The following is a 17,849-nucleotide window of genomic DNA, read 5'->3' on the forward strand; positions in this document are numbered from 1 at the left end:
AGAAGAGGATCCTCTTCTTGGAGCTGTGGGGAGGAGCCAGCAAGTCACCCACAGGCCTCCCTTGAGTATACAGGATTGTCACCCCAAGAAACACTAGATGAAATCACAAGGAAAAAGATGGAAAATTTTGGCAAATAAATTTTTAAACCCCTCTGAGGTAAACTGCAATTAAAAGTTAGTAACAACCAGCAAAGACACAATAGTGGCAAATAAGGCCAACAAAGCAAAAATTGGCTCCTCTCCCTGCCCACCTTCCCCCAGCAAATTGTTAAGGAACTTTCCAGCACTTAGTAGGGTACGGGGAGAATTGGAAGAGACCACATGCAAGGAGGAAATAAAATTAGGAACAAACATTTGGAGAAAACGCAAATTCTCACTAGAATGCAAACAAATGAAAGGGGAAGAAACCCATTGCATATTTTGCCTAAGATTAACCAATATGTAAATAGATTTTAGAGGAAGTTCCCAGTTTATCATGGGAGGGTGCAGATGGTCCCTCCCAGCACTGCCAGTGTGAGGTGTTAAGGGAAAAATTATTCTGATCCTTGTTAAAACAGTGAGGAAGACTTCATGCAGGACCATTGCAATAGGCGTCAAGACTGTTCCAGTAGGGGGAGATGGGGCTCAACTCAGAATACATTCAGGACAAGAGAAGATCTATAGCTAATGTGCAGAGTGAGGGAGCAGTGGACGGAAAATTCAAGGGTAGTGGGATTCTTGCTAAACCTACTTAGCAGGCTTTTTGCTGCAGGCAGGCTGTGGTGATCGGATAGTGAAGGTGATCCACATGACGGGGGAAGGTTGTGTCTAAACTGAATCAACAGTATCTTGCTCACATAGGACCCAGCAGGCCAAAGACCGTGCCCAAGGATGAGGCCCAGTCAAGAAGTAGGCTCAGAAGAGCCTCTCTAAAGTTTGGTCAAACAGAGAGTCATGGTCAGTCCCTCCTCTTATTCAAGGAAAGAAGAGACATTCTTCTTTCCTTTGACCAGTATAAGTTCATTTCTCGTTCAGTCAGCTTTTGTTCCTTGAAGACCAGCTGAACCGTCTGTTGAGACTCAGTAGTAAGGTAGCCGGTCAAGCTTTCTAGATGTTGGGCCTGAAGCATCCTGAGTGGCCCACACAGGAGCAGCTCCAGGCATTACGGTGGCCCCTCGTCTAGCATCAGCTTGCTGGACTTTGTTAGATTTTGGAGGGAAAGCCAGCTATAAACAACAGAAAGTCCCAATAAGGGTCCAGGCAGCCAGGCTTAGTTCTCAGTGGCTTCAAGTCAGCAGGGTGGGAGAGAATTTGGAAACATTAACTGGAGGAGTTGTAGCCAGATATTGAAGGAAACTAGAAGAACTGAGAGTTTGGTGAGGACTGACAAACTGTGCAAGATGGCAAGATCCCAGTCCAGTTTACAGGTAGGTAATGAAATCTCAAAGACAGTGAATAGGACTAGAATCTTCTAACCCACAAGAGTGTGCTGTAGTTTTCCATTGAGGCATAAAACTTCTATCACCCCTCTTTCTGATGCTTGCCTACAAAACAAGCCTGATCTCTTTAGATTTGACCTGATTCTTTATGTAGGTGCAGTAAGAATGGTAATTGATCGCATAGATCTCTTTAAGTTTGTGTTGCTGGAACTCCTCATAAAGAATTTCAGATTAGACTTTCAAAAGCCCCTTGAGGCTAGGAAGCCAGGCCAGAGTTCACCTGCAATCCCTCTAGATTTAGGTGAAACCCTCTCTTCTTGAGGCCCCCACAGTATCCTAGGCTCCTGGGCTTGCCAGAAAGGGGTCTTCCTTCCTCACCTGTAAGGCTGGGAACCCTGTAAGCCAGGTACAGGCTGCTTTTCCCAAGAGGGCTTTGTAAAAAGCATTGACTCCATGCAGTTGACCTTAGTTCCTTAAAATTGTCTGGTCGTATCTGATTCTATATGTCCTTCTCCATATGATATTCCAGTCAGAGCCTTGCTTATATAGCAGTACTTCCAGTTATGTCCCATTATAAGGAAGATGGATTCTTACTGAACTGTGAATAGTTGTATTGCCATGAAAACAGGTATACTCGATAAGAGTTTTCGAATTCTGAGGTGTATATGAGTGGCTAAAATGCTCAACCTATTTCCAACTAGCCCTTTTTCCTTTTCAGTCTCAGGCATTTGTTTTTAGGGTTCCCCGTTCCCCTGAGAGCCCCGAGAGGGATGGGAGGCCTAGAGTTCAAGGGATTGTGGGAGCTGAGGGTGGGAATGGGAAGAGAAATGTCCTGCAGGGTGGACGGAGGTAGGGCTTTGCAGGGGGGTGTGTCGAAGGGTACCAGGAAATTGACGAGGAGATGGAGGTGGTGAGAGGAGGAAGTCAAGGAGCAGAGGTGAGGGGAAGTCAGAGGGCTTAGATGGGCCAGTCTGGGGAGACGTGAAGTTTCCCAGAGAAGCCAGTGAGGTTCCACGTTATGCTTAGTCAAATCATGCCAGTGGTATGAATCACACAGCGGACTGTTTAGGAAGGGATAGTGAAAACATACAAAGGAGTCTGTCTAATGCTGGCCAAAAAGAGTTTTTGTCATGGCCAACAGCAAAAGGTCTTTCCAGAAGGCAGTTTGGGAAGGTAGTAAAGGGCATAAAATTATGTCTGTTGTGCACCGCCTTGGGTGTTTCTCGCGAGGAAGCCATCCTATCAAGAAGAGAGAACTCGCACAAAGCTACACCATGCAATACTTTTTGTCCTGGTTAAAAATGGGAAAACCTAACATTCCAAAAATAAGAGATTGCAAACCATGGTGCTTCCATACTCAGTGGTGTTACACAGCCATTTAAAAAGATATCTTAATGTGGGGGAACACTTAACAAGTGAACAGAATGTAAAATATACATGAACCGAATTCCAAACTGATTTTAAAAGCAGCAGAAGGAAATACCATAAAATGTTGGCCTTCATTTTTTTCCTTTGCTTTTCACTCTATTTCTAATTTTCTTTAATTATGATGAGTGAATTTTCAAATGAAACATCAAGTGACCGATATGCATATATTTTAGAAATTGGCCAACAACATGTGTGTACAGCAGTCGCTGAATCACTTAACAGAAATTGTGAAAAATTAAGTGTCCCACAACTATGTGCAGTTCTAAGACACCTGTCCCTTATTTCACTCCTACTATAGAGAAGGTTGACCTAGCTGGACAGGAATATCCAGTGCATCTGTGCAGATCTGTTTAATAGACCCCTGGTGTGCACACAGTCAGCCTACTGGCCAGAGGTGCCAGAAGGAGGATGTTTGGTCCTACAGGAAGTCTTCTTGCTCATTTGATTAACATTTATAAGAAATTGTTCTTTCTTCTTTCAACCGATCCCGAGGCACTGACAGGGGCAGATACTGCAGTGGCACTGGGGGTTCCATGGTAAGCAAAAATAGATACAACAGTCTGTGTCCAGGTGAACTTTACCATTTTTTCTGGGAGAGATAGAGGTTAATCAGCCAGTCACACAAGTCAATCCCAATTCCCCCCTGTGGGGAGTGTTGTAGGGCTGAGAACCACTCTGAGAGCATGGGAATAGGATGGTCGAGAATTGCCACCAAGCTGGGATCTGAGGAAGAGCAGTAGCAAATGTGACCAACAGGAAAGTTAGCAGTGTTCTCAGGGGGAGGAATCAGTGTGCAAAGGTCCTGGGGCAGGAGCAAGTAGCTACAAGGAGTGATGAGGCCAAGAGAGAATAGACTCTTGGAAGGGGCCAAACACCCAGATTGTCACATAGGAGAGGCATTAAACTAGACAAATAGAAATATCGGATGAGAATACACCTGGGCATCACATGAGCTGTCCAATTCTGGCTGGGCCACTGTGCACTCAGAATGTTCTGTCCATTTGGTCTTGTCCACACCATTTCGTGTGATTAGATAAGGCCCCTCAGAGATCTGTCTTTTGTGTATTGCAGGGATTTTAAAGGGATCATCCTGACCCTCCTCTGGGAGAGCAATGAGCATCTGTTGAACGTTGTAGAGGTGAGGGCCGCTAGCCACAGTCCTCCGCCTGTCCCTTGACTGGCTGCTGGCCCCACATCGGCAGCTGCCTCTGCCTCTTCTGTTCTGCTGATAATGGCCTTATGGGTAAAATTGAGGAAAGGGGATTCCAGCTCCCACGGCCACGGCTACCCGGCTTCTGTCACCTCATGTGGTGTTTTCCTAAAAATTAAACCTCATTCATTCATATATCCATTTATTGAGCCACCACACATTTCTTGGACACTGTGGGTCAGATACTGGGTGGGCCAAGAGCAACAAGCCCAGTCTCTGTCCCTGGGAGGCCAGCGTCCTGCAGACGGGTGACAGACATGGTGGCCTCAAGGGAGCTGGGTGAGGCTGCTGGAGCAGGCACCTGGGGGGCCTCCAATGGGAGCTACCCAGTGCCCAGTTCCAGCACACCCCACACAGGGCTGTCTGTGCATGTTCCTGTCAGCCTCCCACTGGGCTGCAAATCCTTCACAACAGGGGCTCTGAGTCTTCCATATTTGTGGCCCTTGGCCTAGTACCCGGCTTGGCACTTCATAGAAAGCATCATAGAAAGTTCTCAACCCAGTCATTGAAATAAGATTCCATTTGGGTCTTGAAGGACCAATAGAGTTTTGCCATTCGGTCACGTATGCCTTGTGACTGGGATAATGACAGTGGTGAAAAGGGCAGTTGGGTCGGAAGAGTGTGGCTGGCAGAGGTGCCATCAGGAGAAAGGGCTAGGCAGCGTGCAGAACAGGGTGGAGGTTGTAGGAGCATGGTGATGCTCCAGAGCCCCGTGGTGATGGTCAGCCTCTCCTGCAGGAGTTCTACCGCAGAGAGAAGCGCTCCATCACCAGGCCTGACTGCACGTACGAAAACTTTGACCAGTGCGCCGAGAACATCTGCAAGAAGATCCTGGACTACCACATGCAGACAGACGAGTACCATAACTCCTGCCTCATAGGTAGGTGCGGGCGGCAGGCGGGTGGGCAGGTCAGGGGCGTGGCACGTGCCACCGACTGAGCAGAGCCTGGAGCTCAAAGCCCAGAGGACGCCTTCCTGACCTGGAGGTCACCAGGGGAGGCACAGGAGCCTCCCTGTGAAAAGCCGACATCTTAGCATGAGGTAAAAGCGTTGATCGGATTTAACTGGGAGAAACAACAATGCTGAAGAAGATCACTTTTCTTGAGAAATCTGGTGATGTGCATCGCTAAGAATGTTTTGTTCATTGCCCAGATGATTTTGAGAGCTTTATTGAGACACTCACATGCCATACTATTCGCCCATGTAAAGTGTACAATTCAATGGATTTTAGCATACTCACGGACCTGGGCAATAATCACCACTGTCAGGTGTGGAACCCCTGTCCCTCTGTCACTGCCCCAGCCCTCAGCACCACTCAGCTACTTTCTCCCTCTATAGATTTTCCTATTCCGGGCTTGCATATGAATGGAACCATGTACCGTGTCGTCTTTTGTGACTGGCTTCTTTCATTTTGCATAATGTTTTCACGGTTCATCCACGTTGTATCAGGTGGCACCTATTTTATTCCTCTTTATGGCCGATTCTCATTCCACTGTGTGCACGTACCACAGTTTGTCTATCCATTCATTTGGTGGTTTCCACCTTTGGCTGCTGTGAATAATGCTGCTACACACATTCACACACGAGTTTTGTTGTGGGTGTACATTTTCATTTCTCTTGGATGTATATAACTAGGAGTGGAATCGCTGGGTCATGTGGTAACTCTGTATTTGACCGTTTGAAGAAAACTTTCCATGGGTATTTGTTAAGTGCCTACTGTATGCCTGGCTTGTGCTGGGCTCTGATGACCCCGACAGAACAGCCTCCTGGAAAGTAGGGACACGAAAACAGGCAGGTAGGATACGTCGTGCCATTCACATTTATTGTAATGACCTTAAAGAAGCTGTGAAAACACACCCAGCTCCTACCTTTGCCCATCTCTCCACATTCCTCCGCATCCTTGTTTATAGCCATGCATGTTGTATGAAGTTGTAAGTCCTAATTATTCCTGTTTCTAAGGCAGGACACCTGAGGGCCCATCACCATCCTGCTTGTTGGTTGAGGGGCAGCATGGGAAGAAGAGGGAGAGGATCAGGGGACACCCAGACCTAGGGTCAAGACCCAGCACTGCCATCTCCCCGCTTTATGACCTTGACCAAGTCACCTCACTTCTGTGAGCCTCAGTTTCCTTGTGTGTACACTGGAGATTAAGACAACACTCACCATATAAGGCTTTTCTGAGGATTAAGCCAGTCACAGAGACCTGCCACATCCAGGGAAAATCACCCACAGTGGGTCTCACTGCCGTTACAGTAGAGCGACTGGACTTCAAACTGTTTCTCTAGCTCAGAATTTCCCCACACGAACTCTGGGATCCCATCCTCTATGACCTTCCTCAAAAGAAATGTTCTGTGGTCAAATGGGTTTGGGAAATGCAGCAGATTATGTTCTTCTCTGTAAGAGTCACAGTTCCCATTACATGGAGACTTCCATTTCCTACAGCGTGGGAGTCCAGTATCCTGACCAACCTTCCCACTGAAAACATTTAAAAGTATCAGATATAATATTTTTGTGATAAAGTCTTTTAAATGTATTGATGAGCTAGCTGTAAAGTAAGAAACACACAAAGCCCCCAAATTGGGTGAAAATAGGAACTCCAAGAGAGAAACTGAACAGTAACACATTGCCGGAAGGCCTTTGCTGACTCCCAGGTAAGCCTTGTTTTCATGGCCTCCAGGGCCTTGGGAACAGGAGACAAAGCCCCAGACCACCCAAGGTAGAAAGTCTGGAAGGACACAGCCACAGAAAACTGGGTCCCCACAGGGCTCCAGCTGCAGAGTAGGACGAATGAGACAGAAACCAAGTCCCCCTTCCTGCTCCTGCACCACTACCACCACCAGCGACTAGAAGGAAATGGTCTTATTAAAAACCCTGCTACTAGGTAAAGCAGAAGGAAAACTCCAGTAAGAATCCATAACTATTGAGACACCTGGGTGGCTCAGTTGGTTAAACAGCTGCCTCTGGCTCAGGTCGTGATCCCAGGGTTCTGGGATTGAGTCCCGGGTCAGACTCCCTGCTTAGCAGGGAGTCTGCTTCTCCCTCTGCCCTTCACCCCTGCTTGTGCACTCTCTCTCTCTGACAAATAAATACATAAAATTTATCTTAAAAAAATAAAAGAATCCATAACTATAAAACAGGCTTTGTGCTTGAATTTGACTTTGTTTTTGTGGATCATCCAAAAGACTTCCAGCTGATAATTTAGCTTAAAATGATCTTGAGTTAGTGGTGCCCAGATGCTTATCAATAGAGACACTACAAATCCTCTCTACAAAAAACCCGCCTTCAGTTCAGACCTCTAAGGATTCTCACAAATCAAATGCCCAGAATAAAAGCTCACAGTAAAAAACGGACAAACAACACACACACACACACAAACACAAGGGAAATGGGCCCCTTAAGCGTGAGGCAGCAGAATGAGATCAGTAAAGACTTTGGATATTGAACATATCAGACACAGAATATAAAATCATGTATTTATTAGAATTAATTAGAAAAGGATACTGGAAACATGAGTAAGGAGTGAGAGGTTATTAAAATGACCAAGTAGATAGGAAAGAGAACCACATAGAACTTCTAAATTGGAAAAATAAATAGTTGAAGATTTAAAATTATGAATGGCTTTACTATCAAGAAAATATCCAAAATACAAAGCAGAAAAACAAAGCGATGACAATCTGGGAGAGAGGTAAAGGGATATGGATGAGAAGGTAAGTCTAACATAGAGGTGCTTAGGGGTCCGGAGGGACAGAAGGGGATTAGAGTCAAGGCAGTCTTTGAAGGGATAACGGATGAGACAGACTCAGATTCACTGCACTTTTCATGAGCTGGGAAGTCCTGCAGAGTGTTGAAGAGAAGTCTTTTGAATTTGCTTAATCCAGTATTTTCTATACTGCTCTGACTGCCTGACCCCTTCTGATGAGATAGCTATTGCCATGTTGTAGACCAGGTCTTTCTCTTTGGGACACTACTTTGGGACTTTTTGGGAGCGATCACTTCAGCACCTTGGCTTTGTTCTGTCCCCTCCCCTGGTTCCCCCACTTCCAATTCCTATAGAATTACGGGCCCAGATGAGGAGATTTGAGGAGCTACTGCCCCAGGTGTGCTGGCTGGTGATGGAGAACTTCAAGGACAACCACTGGAAAAGATTCTGCGCCTCTGCCGAAGAGATCCGGGGACAGTTCTGGAATTATCAGGAGAAGCTGGGGAAAAGGAAGGTGGGGGCCCCAAGACCAGCCCTTCCTCTCCAGGACCAAGGGCCCTGGGAGCTCAGAAATGGAGGCAGGGCATAGGCAGAACTGGCCAGGCTGGGACTGTTGGATAGGGTCCGAGGGGCATGGGGCATTGGAGAAATACCTTTTCATAGAAGGTGTTCAATAAACTTCTTTTTGGATTTACTTGGTGGGTTTGCTGTTTCTGTGGGAGTGTGGTCATTGACATCAACAATGATGGTCTACCTGGTCCTTGGAGGCATGGGACATGGATGCCATCGATTTTATTGGACTAAGGCCCTGGTTGTGCTGAGGCAGCTGCTCGGCTCTCCCATTCCCTAGCTCTCAGCGTCAGCTCCAGCCATGCCCCTATCTTGTCTTCTCTGCCTCTCCTCTGCCCATCCATGGCCCTTCACACACCTGGGTCAGAGCACACATCATTCTGGCCATGGCCTTTATTAGCAGAGGACGTGGGCCAATTGCATTTTGGTCCTGACCTAGAGACCAGGTCAAAACCCCCACTGATTTCTGGATTGTTTGATTGAAGGATGAAAATGCCCAGAAGCTCCATCCAAATCTCGGACATCCCGCACATTTCCAAGAAATGGAGTCTCTGTGTCAAGTGGAAGAGAAAAGGCAGGATGATTTAGACACTATGATTGTGACAACCAAAGAGAAGCTCGAGGTCAGTGGTGCCATGGACTCCCAGGTCTGGGTGCTGAGGGCTGCAGTGCCCCCAGAGAGACCTCTCCTTCCCCCCCACCCGCGACTGACAGTCCAGCAACAGTGCTGAGCATGGCCCCTACCTGGCACCCTGGCCGAAGGGGGGCATGAAAGTCGGCAGGTGTTATAGGGCTGGTTCATCATTATTGGCTGGTTTGATGTGCATCTTTTGATTTCTAAATGAATTAACTCTAAAATTACTAATGAGAACTTCTTTTTTCGACATCCATGTCTGTTTATTTCTCTTTAGTGAATTGTTTGTGGGCATCCCTTTGCCACTTCTGAATCATTTCCTATCTTCAAGCCCAGTCAGCTCTTGGGAGAGGCCTCTTGGCTGAGGACCAGATGCCACTTACCTTGGACATACATAGCCGACACATGGCTTTGGTCTCATCTCACCTGCTAGCTCCCCAAGTCCTCCCTCAGCCTGCCTTTGGAGGCAGACTCCTCTCCCTGCAACACCAGGCTGCCCATGTTTCCCCCAGGAATTCACCAGGAAGTACGGCCGGTTTTTCATAGCCAGCTTGGCCACCTTCACTGAGAAGTTCCTGCTGCAGTTGGATGAAGTGGTCACCATCGACGATGTCCAGGTTGCAAGTAAGTCGTACCACCGGCCTTCTGCCTGGGCCCCAGGGGGTTGGTGAGGTGGAGGGTGATGGGCCAGGGGCATCTGCTTTTCCCCCAGTTCCACCAGAATGAAAACAGATTCTCCACTGACAGGACTGATGGATTTTTGTTTTCATTAAAAATAAGGTGTTTTTTTTTTTTAATTAAGCAAATCCCCAAATGGGTCAAAAATTATATGTAAAAAAATAAAACCTTAATAGTAATATTTTAATAATCTTGGTAAAGGCAGCTTTCCTAAGTATGAGATGAGAGCCAGAAGCCATTAAGGAAATGGCTGACACTCCTCTGTGGCCAAAATAAAAACAAAGAAAAATGTCGAAAAATTGAAAGACAAACCACAAACTGGACAGATATTCCTAACAAGCTACTATATAAAGATGTGAATCATATATTAAATGTTATCAATTTATCACTAACTTAGTGAGTAATTAAAATATTTTTATTTTAAAAAGCTTTTATTACAAGGACACTACATTTTTTATAGTAAAATTAAAAACTCACTATCAGTTACAAAGGAAGTAAAGAACACAGTCTTTCCACCCAGAACAGAGTGCCCTTACTATTTGCTCTTCATCCTTCCAGTCCTTTCCTTTTGGGCACAGGCCTGAGTATGTGTGTGTGTATGTTTGGGGGGCTGTTATAGGGTGTGTGCTCTTTTATAACTTAATTCACCCTCAGGTGGCTGTTGGCCAAGATGGTCAGTCATCTTCTTCAGCATTTTCTCTTGCTGTGTGTCATACTTTATTAATTAGTCTCCTGCTGTTGAAAGTTGGGCCATTTCCAGTTTTTCACTCCTGTGCTTGTGCTGAAGGGAGCATCTGCGTCCTTATATCTCTATTCTGGGGCGATAAGTTCCTAGAAGTGGACTTTTTGGGTCAACATGTATATGAATGTTGAGGCACTGGTTATTTTCCCATACTGGAGGTCTCTCTGGCCAGTGCAAGCCTTGTTTGGGAAGCGGGGCTAGAGATTAGGGAGAATGGGCAGAGCAGCCAGCAGGGAAGGTACTCTTGGTACCTTGGAAGGAACCGTGGAGCTGGGGAGACCCCCTGTATCAGCCCCAGGGAGGCCTTTCCTGCTGTAACTCAGGCTTCGGAGCCAAGTGGCCTGGCCCTGCCCTCCCTGGCAGATCAGGGCTGCCCTTCCCTGCTGGCTTTCACTCCACAGGAAAGCACATCAAAGGACAGGTCAGTGAGCCAGACATCAGAGGGACTTTGAATGTGTTTGCCCCAGGGATAGTTCTTCGTTCAGAACCCATTTGAGCTAGTATAAACCAAAGGTTATCTGGAGGCTCATGGAAGCTGTGCGAAGGTCAGAGCATCATGCCCTGGGCTTTGGAGCTGGGAAGAACACCTAAACCATACCTCCCATCACTCAGCCAGGCCCCCTGCCCGCCGCCACTAGCAGCCCCCCCCTCCACCCCAGGCCTACAGATCTGGTGCTTTCAGCTTCTCTGTGGGACCGGGTTCCGTGTCCCTCTGGAGACTCCCAAGTGGGGAGGAGGGGAGCAAGCCCTCATCCCTCCAAACGTAAGGTCAGGGGGAAATCCCCTCGATCTTAGACTGTGCGTGAGGCCATGGTCATAACCTGTCTTTTGCCTGTCAGGGATGGAGTCCCCCAAACAGAAAACATCAATCCTCATACGGAGGAAACTCGCTAGGCTTTCCCTGAAGGAAGAAAGTGAGAAGCCCCTGATTGAACGGGGGAGCAGGTAAGAGCCGAGAACATTGAGGAGTGTCATCCATGGCTGTGTTTGCTGGAGCACTGGGCAGTGGAATGGTTAGGGGCACCTGGAAGCCTTGGAAAGGCATTATGCTTTTTTTTTTTTTTTTAAAGATTTTATTTATTTATTTATTTGACAGAAAGACAGTGAGAGAGGGAACAAAAGCAGGGGGAGTGGGAGAGGGAGAAGCAGGCCTCCCACGGGGCAGGGAGCCCGATGCGGGGCTCGATCCCAGGACCCTGGGATCATGACCTGAGCCGAAGGCAGACACTTAATGACTGAGCCACCCAGGTGTCCCGGAAAGGCATTATGTTCTAAGCCTCAGTTTCCTCACCTGTGAAATGGGCATGGCAGCCCACCTTCCATGGTATTATAAAGAGAAAGTTTAACGAGATCTTCCTTAGAGTGCCCCTGGCACACAGTAAGAGCTCAGCAGCTATTAGTTCTCTTGCTAAGGACCCACAAAGGGGGGCCTGCATAGAAAGGGAGGCCCATCCCAGTATGGGGCACATTCTCAAGTTGCCAGTGGCACCGTGAACCACTGCATGTGAGCTGTCAAAGTGCTTGTTCCGTGGGCTCCAAGAATGTGGCTCTGGAAGAAGTAAGGCAGTGATTTGCCCAGCCCAGTAGGAAAAATGGGCTGGGAATGGGTGCCTGCCTCCTGGCCAGCCCCCTGCTGAGGAAACAGGCCTGGCAAAGGGAGACAACCAGAGGTGTGGCATTCCTCCCCCCCATGCAGAACCCAAGACCGTCTATGCGCACGGATTTAAACAGCGTGAAAGTACAAAAAAGAACTTGAAGAAGCTGAATGTTAAATGCTCAGTAGGGTTTTCCTTTTAATGAAGATGTTTCAGACATGATCTTTTTAAAAAAAAAAAAAAAAGATCTGTTAAACTCTTCCACCAGGATTGGAAGGTGCGCTGTGAACTATGATGATGACAAGCCTGTCCGCCTTTGACATGCATGTTTATTTGTAGGAAGTGGCCAGGAATCAAACCCACCGAAGTCACCATCCAAAATAAGATTCTCCTCCGGAAAACATCATCCATCACCACCACCAAAACGACCCTGGGCCACCTGGCAGCCGTGGAAGCCCGAGATGCCGTCTACCTGGTGAGTGGAGAGACCAGGTGGGGCTGGGCAGACCCCAGGGCGCAGGGCAGCTGTTTGGCTGCCTTGGGAAGAAGGGAGCTTCCCATCACAGGGAGCCGCGGGGTTTGGCCCATGGAGCAGATGACCCACGTCAGGGTGCCCTGGAGGATGGTGTCAACACTCAAGACAGTTAATATTCTCAGGCCCAAGGACGAGATCTGCGGGTCATGTCCAGTCCCAGTGAGGGCGTGGGTCTGATGGCATGAGCCCCAGTGCTGAGGGACACCCCACCCAGACTGGGGGATGAAGGAGGACCTTCCAGAGGAAAGGTTGAGTTAGAGCGAGGGGCCAGACTAGTCAGAGGCACAGAGGCCCCGGTAGCAGTAGGCGGCAGTGGGTGGACATGGACAAGACAGGCTGATCCCCATACTGGGAGAGCCCAGGCCCTTCCCTGGCCACCATGCCAAGCTCCAGGGAGAGGGGACCACTCTGCTGAGTTCAGTAAGTGCTCAAGGCCTGGAGGGATCAGCCTTCCAAGGAAGCCGAGAGCCCTGAGCTCCAAGGAGGCCACCACACTGGATGGCAGTTAGGAACGAGTGCAGAGTCCAGAGTCAGGGAGATGGGTCCTAGTCCCTGCTCAGCTTCTTTCTAGCTGGGTGACCCTAGGCAAGGTTTTGAGCCTCAGTTTCCCTATCTATAAAATGAGGGAAACAACTAGACCTGCCTGATGGGTGTTTGGGCAGATTACATGCAGAATGATTTGTGGAGCTCTTGCCAGTGTCTGGAGTAAGTTAAAAGCTACCTGCCAGTGGGTTACAGCATTCCGTTAGGGCCCAGAGTCCAGAAGCCCCTCCTCATCTGGCCTCCCCCTGCTGCTTTGCTCCCAGAAATATCTAGCACTATTTGAAGAGGAGTTGAAGAAGATCCAGGATGACAACATGGTGCAGGTGAAGGAGGCTCAGAGCTGGAAGGACAGCTGGAAGCGCTCCGTGCATACCATCCAGGGCCTGTACTTGTGACACCCTCACCCCACCCCACATAAAGGCTCATTTTTAATGGACACCCTTCTCTCTCCATCTGTCCATCTGTCCACCCATCCATCCCTGCTCTATACCCAGCACTGTAGCCTCATCAGTGACCAGGACATGGTGTGGTCTCTGCCCATGTGGAGATCACTTCCAATGAGGAGCGCGGAGGTGAAAAGGGGAGTTCCATGTGGTTAGCAGCGATGGTGGGTCACAGGAGTGGGCCACTTAAAATAAAGACCAGTACTTCAGAGAACATGATTCCAATAGGCACGCTTGGCCCTTCATCTTGGAAAACGAAATGATTAAAATGTATGGGCATGAATACATTTTACATTTAAGAGTGTAAAATAATTGCAGCCATGAAACCAACAGAGAATTAGTCCAGTCTTGATTGGGTATTTGTCTGGCAATTTACCTGACCAAATTAGAGCATTTTGAGGAATATCTTCCAGGCCTCCTTAATTTTCCTGCGGGCCTCTTTAATCTTGTGAGACTCAGATCCTTCTCTCTGGAAGCCTCCATTGTGCCATCTTCCTTGTTGAGTTTATCTTCCTGGATTAGGTGGCCTAACCATGCCAAGTCTCATTGGCCAGTAGCTTTCTGTGGCACTTGGACAGCCTGTGTACCTTCCTTCCTTGACTTCATCAACTCCTGTTTCTTTTACCTGGTTTGCATTTTGATTTTGCATCAGTTTGGGTTTTCCCATGCTTTAACCTCTTTTAATGACTTGGTGAGGTAGGATTTTGTCCCTGTTTTACAGGTGTGGAAGCTCAAGTCCAAAAGGCTGAGACAACCTGCTCAAAGGCACAAAGCCTGTAGAGAACCTCAGCATAGTTTCTGGTTCCCCAAATGTGGACAAGGACTTGGGGACAAGTCATTTGTTTTGGAGATGATCCCAAGAAGCACGAGTGAGGTCCTGGGGAAGGGGAGCCTGGAGGGATCCTTGGCCTTGCTCCCAGCTCCTTCCACCCCCCACCCAGGCACATCCTGTCCTCCTCACCTGTCCTCCACCCTGCATCGCCTGTCCCCTGGTCTGCTGCTGACCTGTCTCCTGACCTGGTCTTCTGTAGCCGCTGTCCACACTAGGGGCTGTGGGCTCATTGTGGTTCCAGGTTCCCACAGAGGTGGACTGCAAAACCCCAGTCCTGTCCCCTCAAAGCTACCCTTGGGACCTTAGGTATTCCCCTACTGAGCAGGTCGTTAGGAAAATGGATGCCCCTGCCCCATGACAGAGCTGCCTCCAACCTCTCTCTAACTCTCCCTCTTGTAAGTTCCCCTGTGTCTGCTCTTTCTTGACCACACCTCCATGGTCCCCACCTGAGAAGTCAATGTGAGTGAGTGTGTCTGTGCACATGTGAGTATGTGGAGAAGAAAATGACCCTATATGGAAAGGGGATACACAGGGGTCCCCCTAGGATCTTAAAAGCTCTTAATATCAAGTAAACCCCTTCGGGAGGTGTTGAGCCCTGGCCTAAAGCTCTTCCTTTTCCTTTAGACTCTGCCCACCTCCTGAGCCCCAGACCAGTCCCTGACTCACTCTAGGCCTCAGTTTCCTAATTGTGCAATGAGAGACCAGATACAGAGGCACATACGTGGATGCTCAGTGAGGTCAGGCTCCATCAAAGCAGGTTGGGGTGTGAAGGTGGAGTAGCACAGGTACAGAAAGGAACCCAGTACATGGCAGCCAGGCTTTGTGTCCATAGCCAGGCGCACACAAGGGCCCTGGGGAAGACCCGAGAAGAGTGCATATGCGCGAGCCCTCAAATTGATGTGTACACCTGGGCATTGCAACAGTGGATCCACACGTGAGGTTGGTCTCCTTCAGCCAGCTCTGTGCACCCCACAGCTGCTGGGGCCTGGGTCACGTGTTCTCCACTGGACCCAGGGAGGGGTGTCAGCCTCACTTAACCAGGACAGAGGGTGGGGAAGGGGCAATTCCCCAAAGAAATACTGATGTACTGTTCCCAACAGAAGAGGACATGGGTGTCAGCCAGGCAAAAGCACCCCAAGTCTCAGAATCATGCAAGCTGCCTCCGACCTGTCTCTGCCACTACAAGGGGCTGTCCCCAAAGAAGGGACCTGTCTTGTCCAAGATCACACAATGATTCAGTGGCAAAGCTCATATTTTGGTTAGGTTTGGATTTGCCTATATATAGTAGAAAACCCAAAATAATGTGGCATAAACAAGAAAGAGATTTATATCCTTCTCATATAAAAGAACTCTTTTTCTGTTGTGGGACAACTCCAGTGACCTCCCACCCCCAGCAAATGGACAATGGCACTGACTTATTTGTAACTTACTGACAATAACCAGAGAACATGGCTTATGTTCAGGGAGATGGGCTGTCCTCGCCAACCTGCCCTTTTCTGTATTCATAAAACTTGCCCACATTCCCTGTGGTGGAGGACATTTGCTAACAAAACAAAAACCAAAACAAGTCTCCCAAGCCCCCCAAAAACTCTAGAGGCAGGCAGTCCTTACTGATCCTGGACTGCTCGTCATGGAGGACCCCAGCTCATCTGTCCTTCTCCAGCATCTTAGCATGTGGTTTCCATCATCAAGTCTGTCACTGGTCCAGGGTGGCTGCTGGAGCTCCAGCCTGGACCAGCCACCCCATCTGCACTTGAGACAGTAGGCAAGAGGAAGGAGGAGGGCAAAAGAGGCCCTCCCAGCTGTGTCTGTGCCATCTGGCCAGCCTCCTCGAAGTCCCACACCACACTCTGATCATATGACATTGGCCTAAACTTCGTCTGGTCACTCTTAGCTGCCACAGAGGTTAGGCACTTTAGTCTTTTCATTTGTTGAATTGCTGCCTAAATTAAAACTGTCTGTTTTTAAGCAAAGGAGGAATGAAAACTGTGGAAACTACCAGTGCTCTTTGCTACCCAGAACTCCAAGATGAAGAGGAGGAGAGGGGGTTATTTTCAGGTGCGTAGGGCATCTGCAGCCTCTCCTTCCTTGATGTTCACTCGTTCACAGAGAGAACAGAGTCTTGGTTCTAAACCACAGTGTGTGAGAGGGACCTCTGCTTTGGGCTTCCAGCAGAATGATGGGATCCACTGTGTTGGCGTTCATCTGCTTGTCCCTTGCAAGTAGATCTGAGAAAAACCTTTTCTATTTCATAAATGGGGTGGGTAGAGGTGGGGTGGTGAAGTCTTTTAAGAAAGAAACATGTACCTAAAAAGCTGAGTCAAAATTATATCTCTGTAAATCAAAGAATAGAATCTGTTGACCCCACCATGTTTGACCCTCATGGTGAATATACTAGTAAAAATAATACACACAGAATAAAACTAATAGTGGTTTAAAACTCCTCGTGGTGAAGATTATCACTGACTAAAAATTAATGGAAGAAAAAATATATTTGAAAAACATTTTGATATGTGTAATTTCACCCCAGAAAAATGACTTGGTAAAAATAATAATCCCTAAAATTTATAATAGCAGAATCTATAGTCTGACTTTACTATAGTCAGTAAATTATGATCTGGGCCAAAAACCAATATACATAAAAAAAATAATGGATCCTGATATAAATAGTTGCAGTGAAGTAATGATAAAAGTAGATAAGCTACAATTGACTTTCTGTACTATATGTTTTTTCTCAAATGTTGTCTCACTTTTTAATATTTAATAGACCTCATATTTTAGAGCAGTTTTAGGTTTATTGAAAAATTGAGCAAGTAGCACCAAATACTGTATATCTCACCCCCTTCTCCCACAGTTTACTCTATTTTTAACATCTTGTGATAATGTGGTTCATTTGTTAAAGTTTATGGACCGATACTGGTACATTATTAACAACTAAAGTCCATAGTTTACAGTAGGTCTCACTCTTTCTGTTATACAATTTATGAGTATTGACAAATGCAGAGTGCCATGTATCCACAATTATAGTATCATGCAGAATAGTTGTACAAGGCTCAGATCCCATGTTCCACCTCTTCTTTTCCTCTCTTCCTCCCCCAAACACTGACAACTACTGATCTTTTTGCCCTCTCTATAGTTTTGCCCTTTCCAAAATGTCAAAGAGTTGGAATAAAAAATATGTAGCCTTTTCAGACTGGCTTCTTTCATTTAGCAATATGTATTTAGAGTTCGTCCATGTCTTTTTGCGGCTGGATAGCACATTTCTTTATATTGCTGAATAATACCATCATCTGGATGTACCACAGTTTATCCATTTACCTATTGAAGGACCTCTCAGTTGCTTCCAGTTTGGGGCAGTTATTAGTAATTGTTAAATATTTGTGTGCAGGTTTTTGTGTAGACATGTTTTCAGCTCTTGTTGGGTAAGTATCTAGGAGCGTGATTGCTGGATCATATGGTAGGACTATGTTTAGTTTTTTAAGAAACTGCCAAATTGTCTTCCCAAGTGGTTGTACTATTTT

The 17,849-nt window shown here is 47.3% G+C and overlaps 1 protein-coding gene across 1 annotated transcript in view; it reads left to right on the forward strand.

The window, feature by feature from the left end:
- CCDC180 (coiled-coil domain containing 180) overlaps positions 1 to 16,603 on the forward strand; it is a 64,099-nt gene extending 47,496 nt beyond the window's left edge. The window contains 8 exon segments of the mRNA XM_032418971.1: positions 3,918 to 3,984; positions 4,795 to 4,936; positions 8,110 to 8,270; positions 8,812 to 8,949; positions 9,473 to 9,584; positions 11,220 to 11,325; positions 12,315 to 12,450; positions 13,317 to 16,603. Coding sequence (XP_032274862.1) covers positions 3,918 to 3,984; positions 4,795 to 4,936; positions 8,110 to 8,270; positions 8,812 to 8,949; positions 9,473 to 9,584; positions 11,220 to 11,325; positions 12,315 to 12,450; positions 13,317 to 13,448 — 994 coding nt within the window. The 3' untranslated portion in view covers positions 13,449 to 16,603.
- The last annotated feature ends 1,246 nt before the right edge of the window (positions 16,604 to 17,849 follow it).

The sequence above is a fragment of the Phoca vitulina genome, unplaced genomic scaffold (genome assembly GCF_004348235.1).
Source record: "Phoca vitulina isolate PV1807 unplaced genomic scaffold, GSC_HSeal_1.0 scaffold21, whole genome shotgun sequence".
Lineage (NCBI taxonomy): Eukaryota > Metazoa > Chordata > Mammalia > Carnivora > Phocidae > Phoca > Phoca vitulina.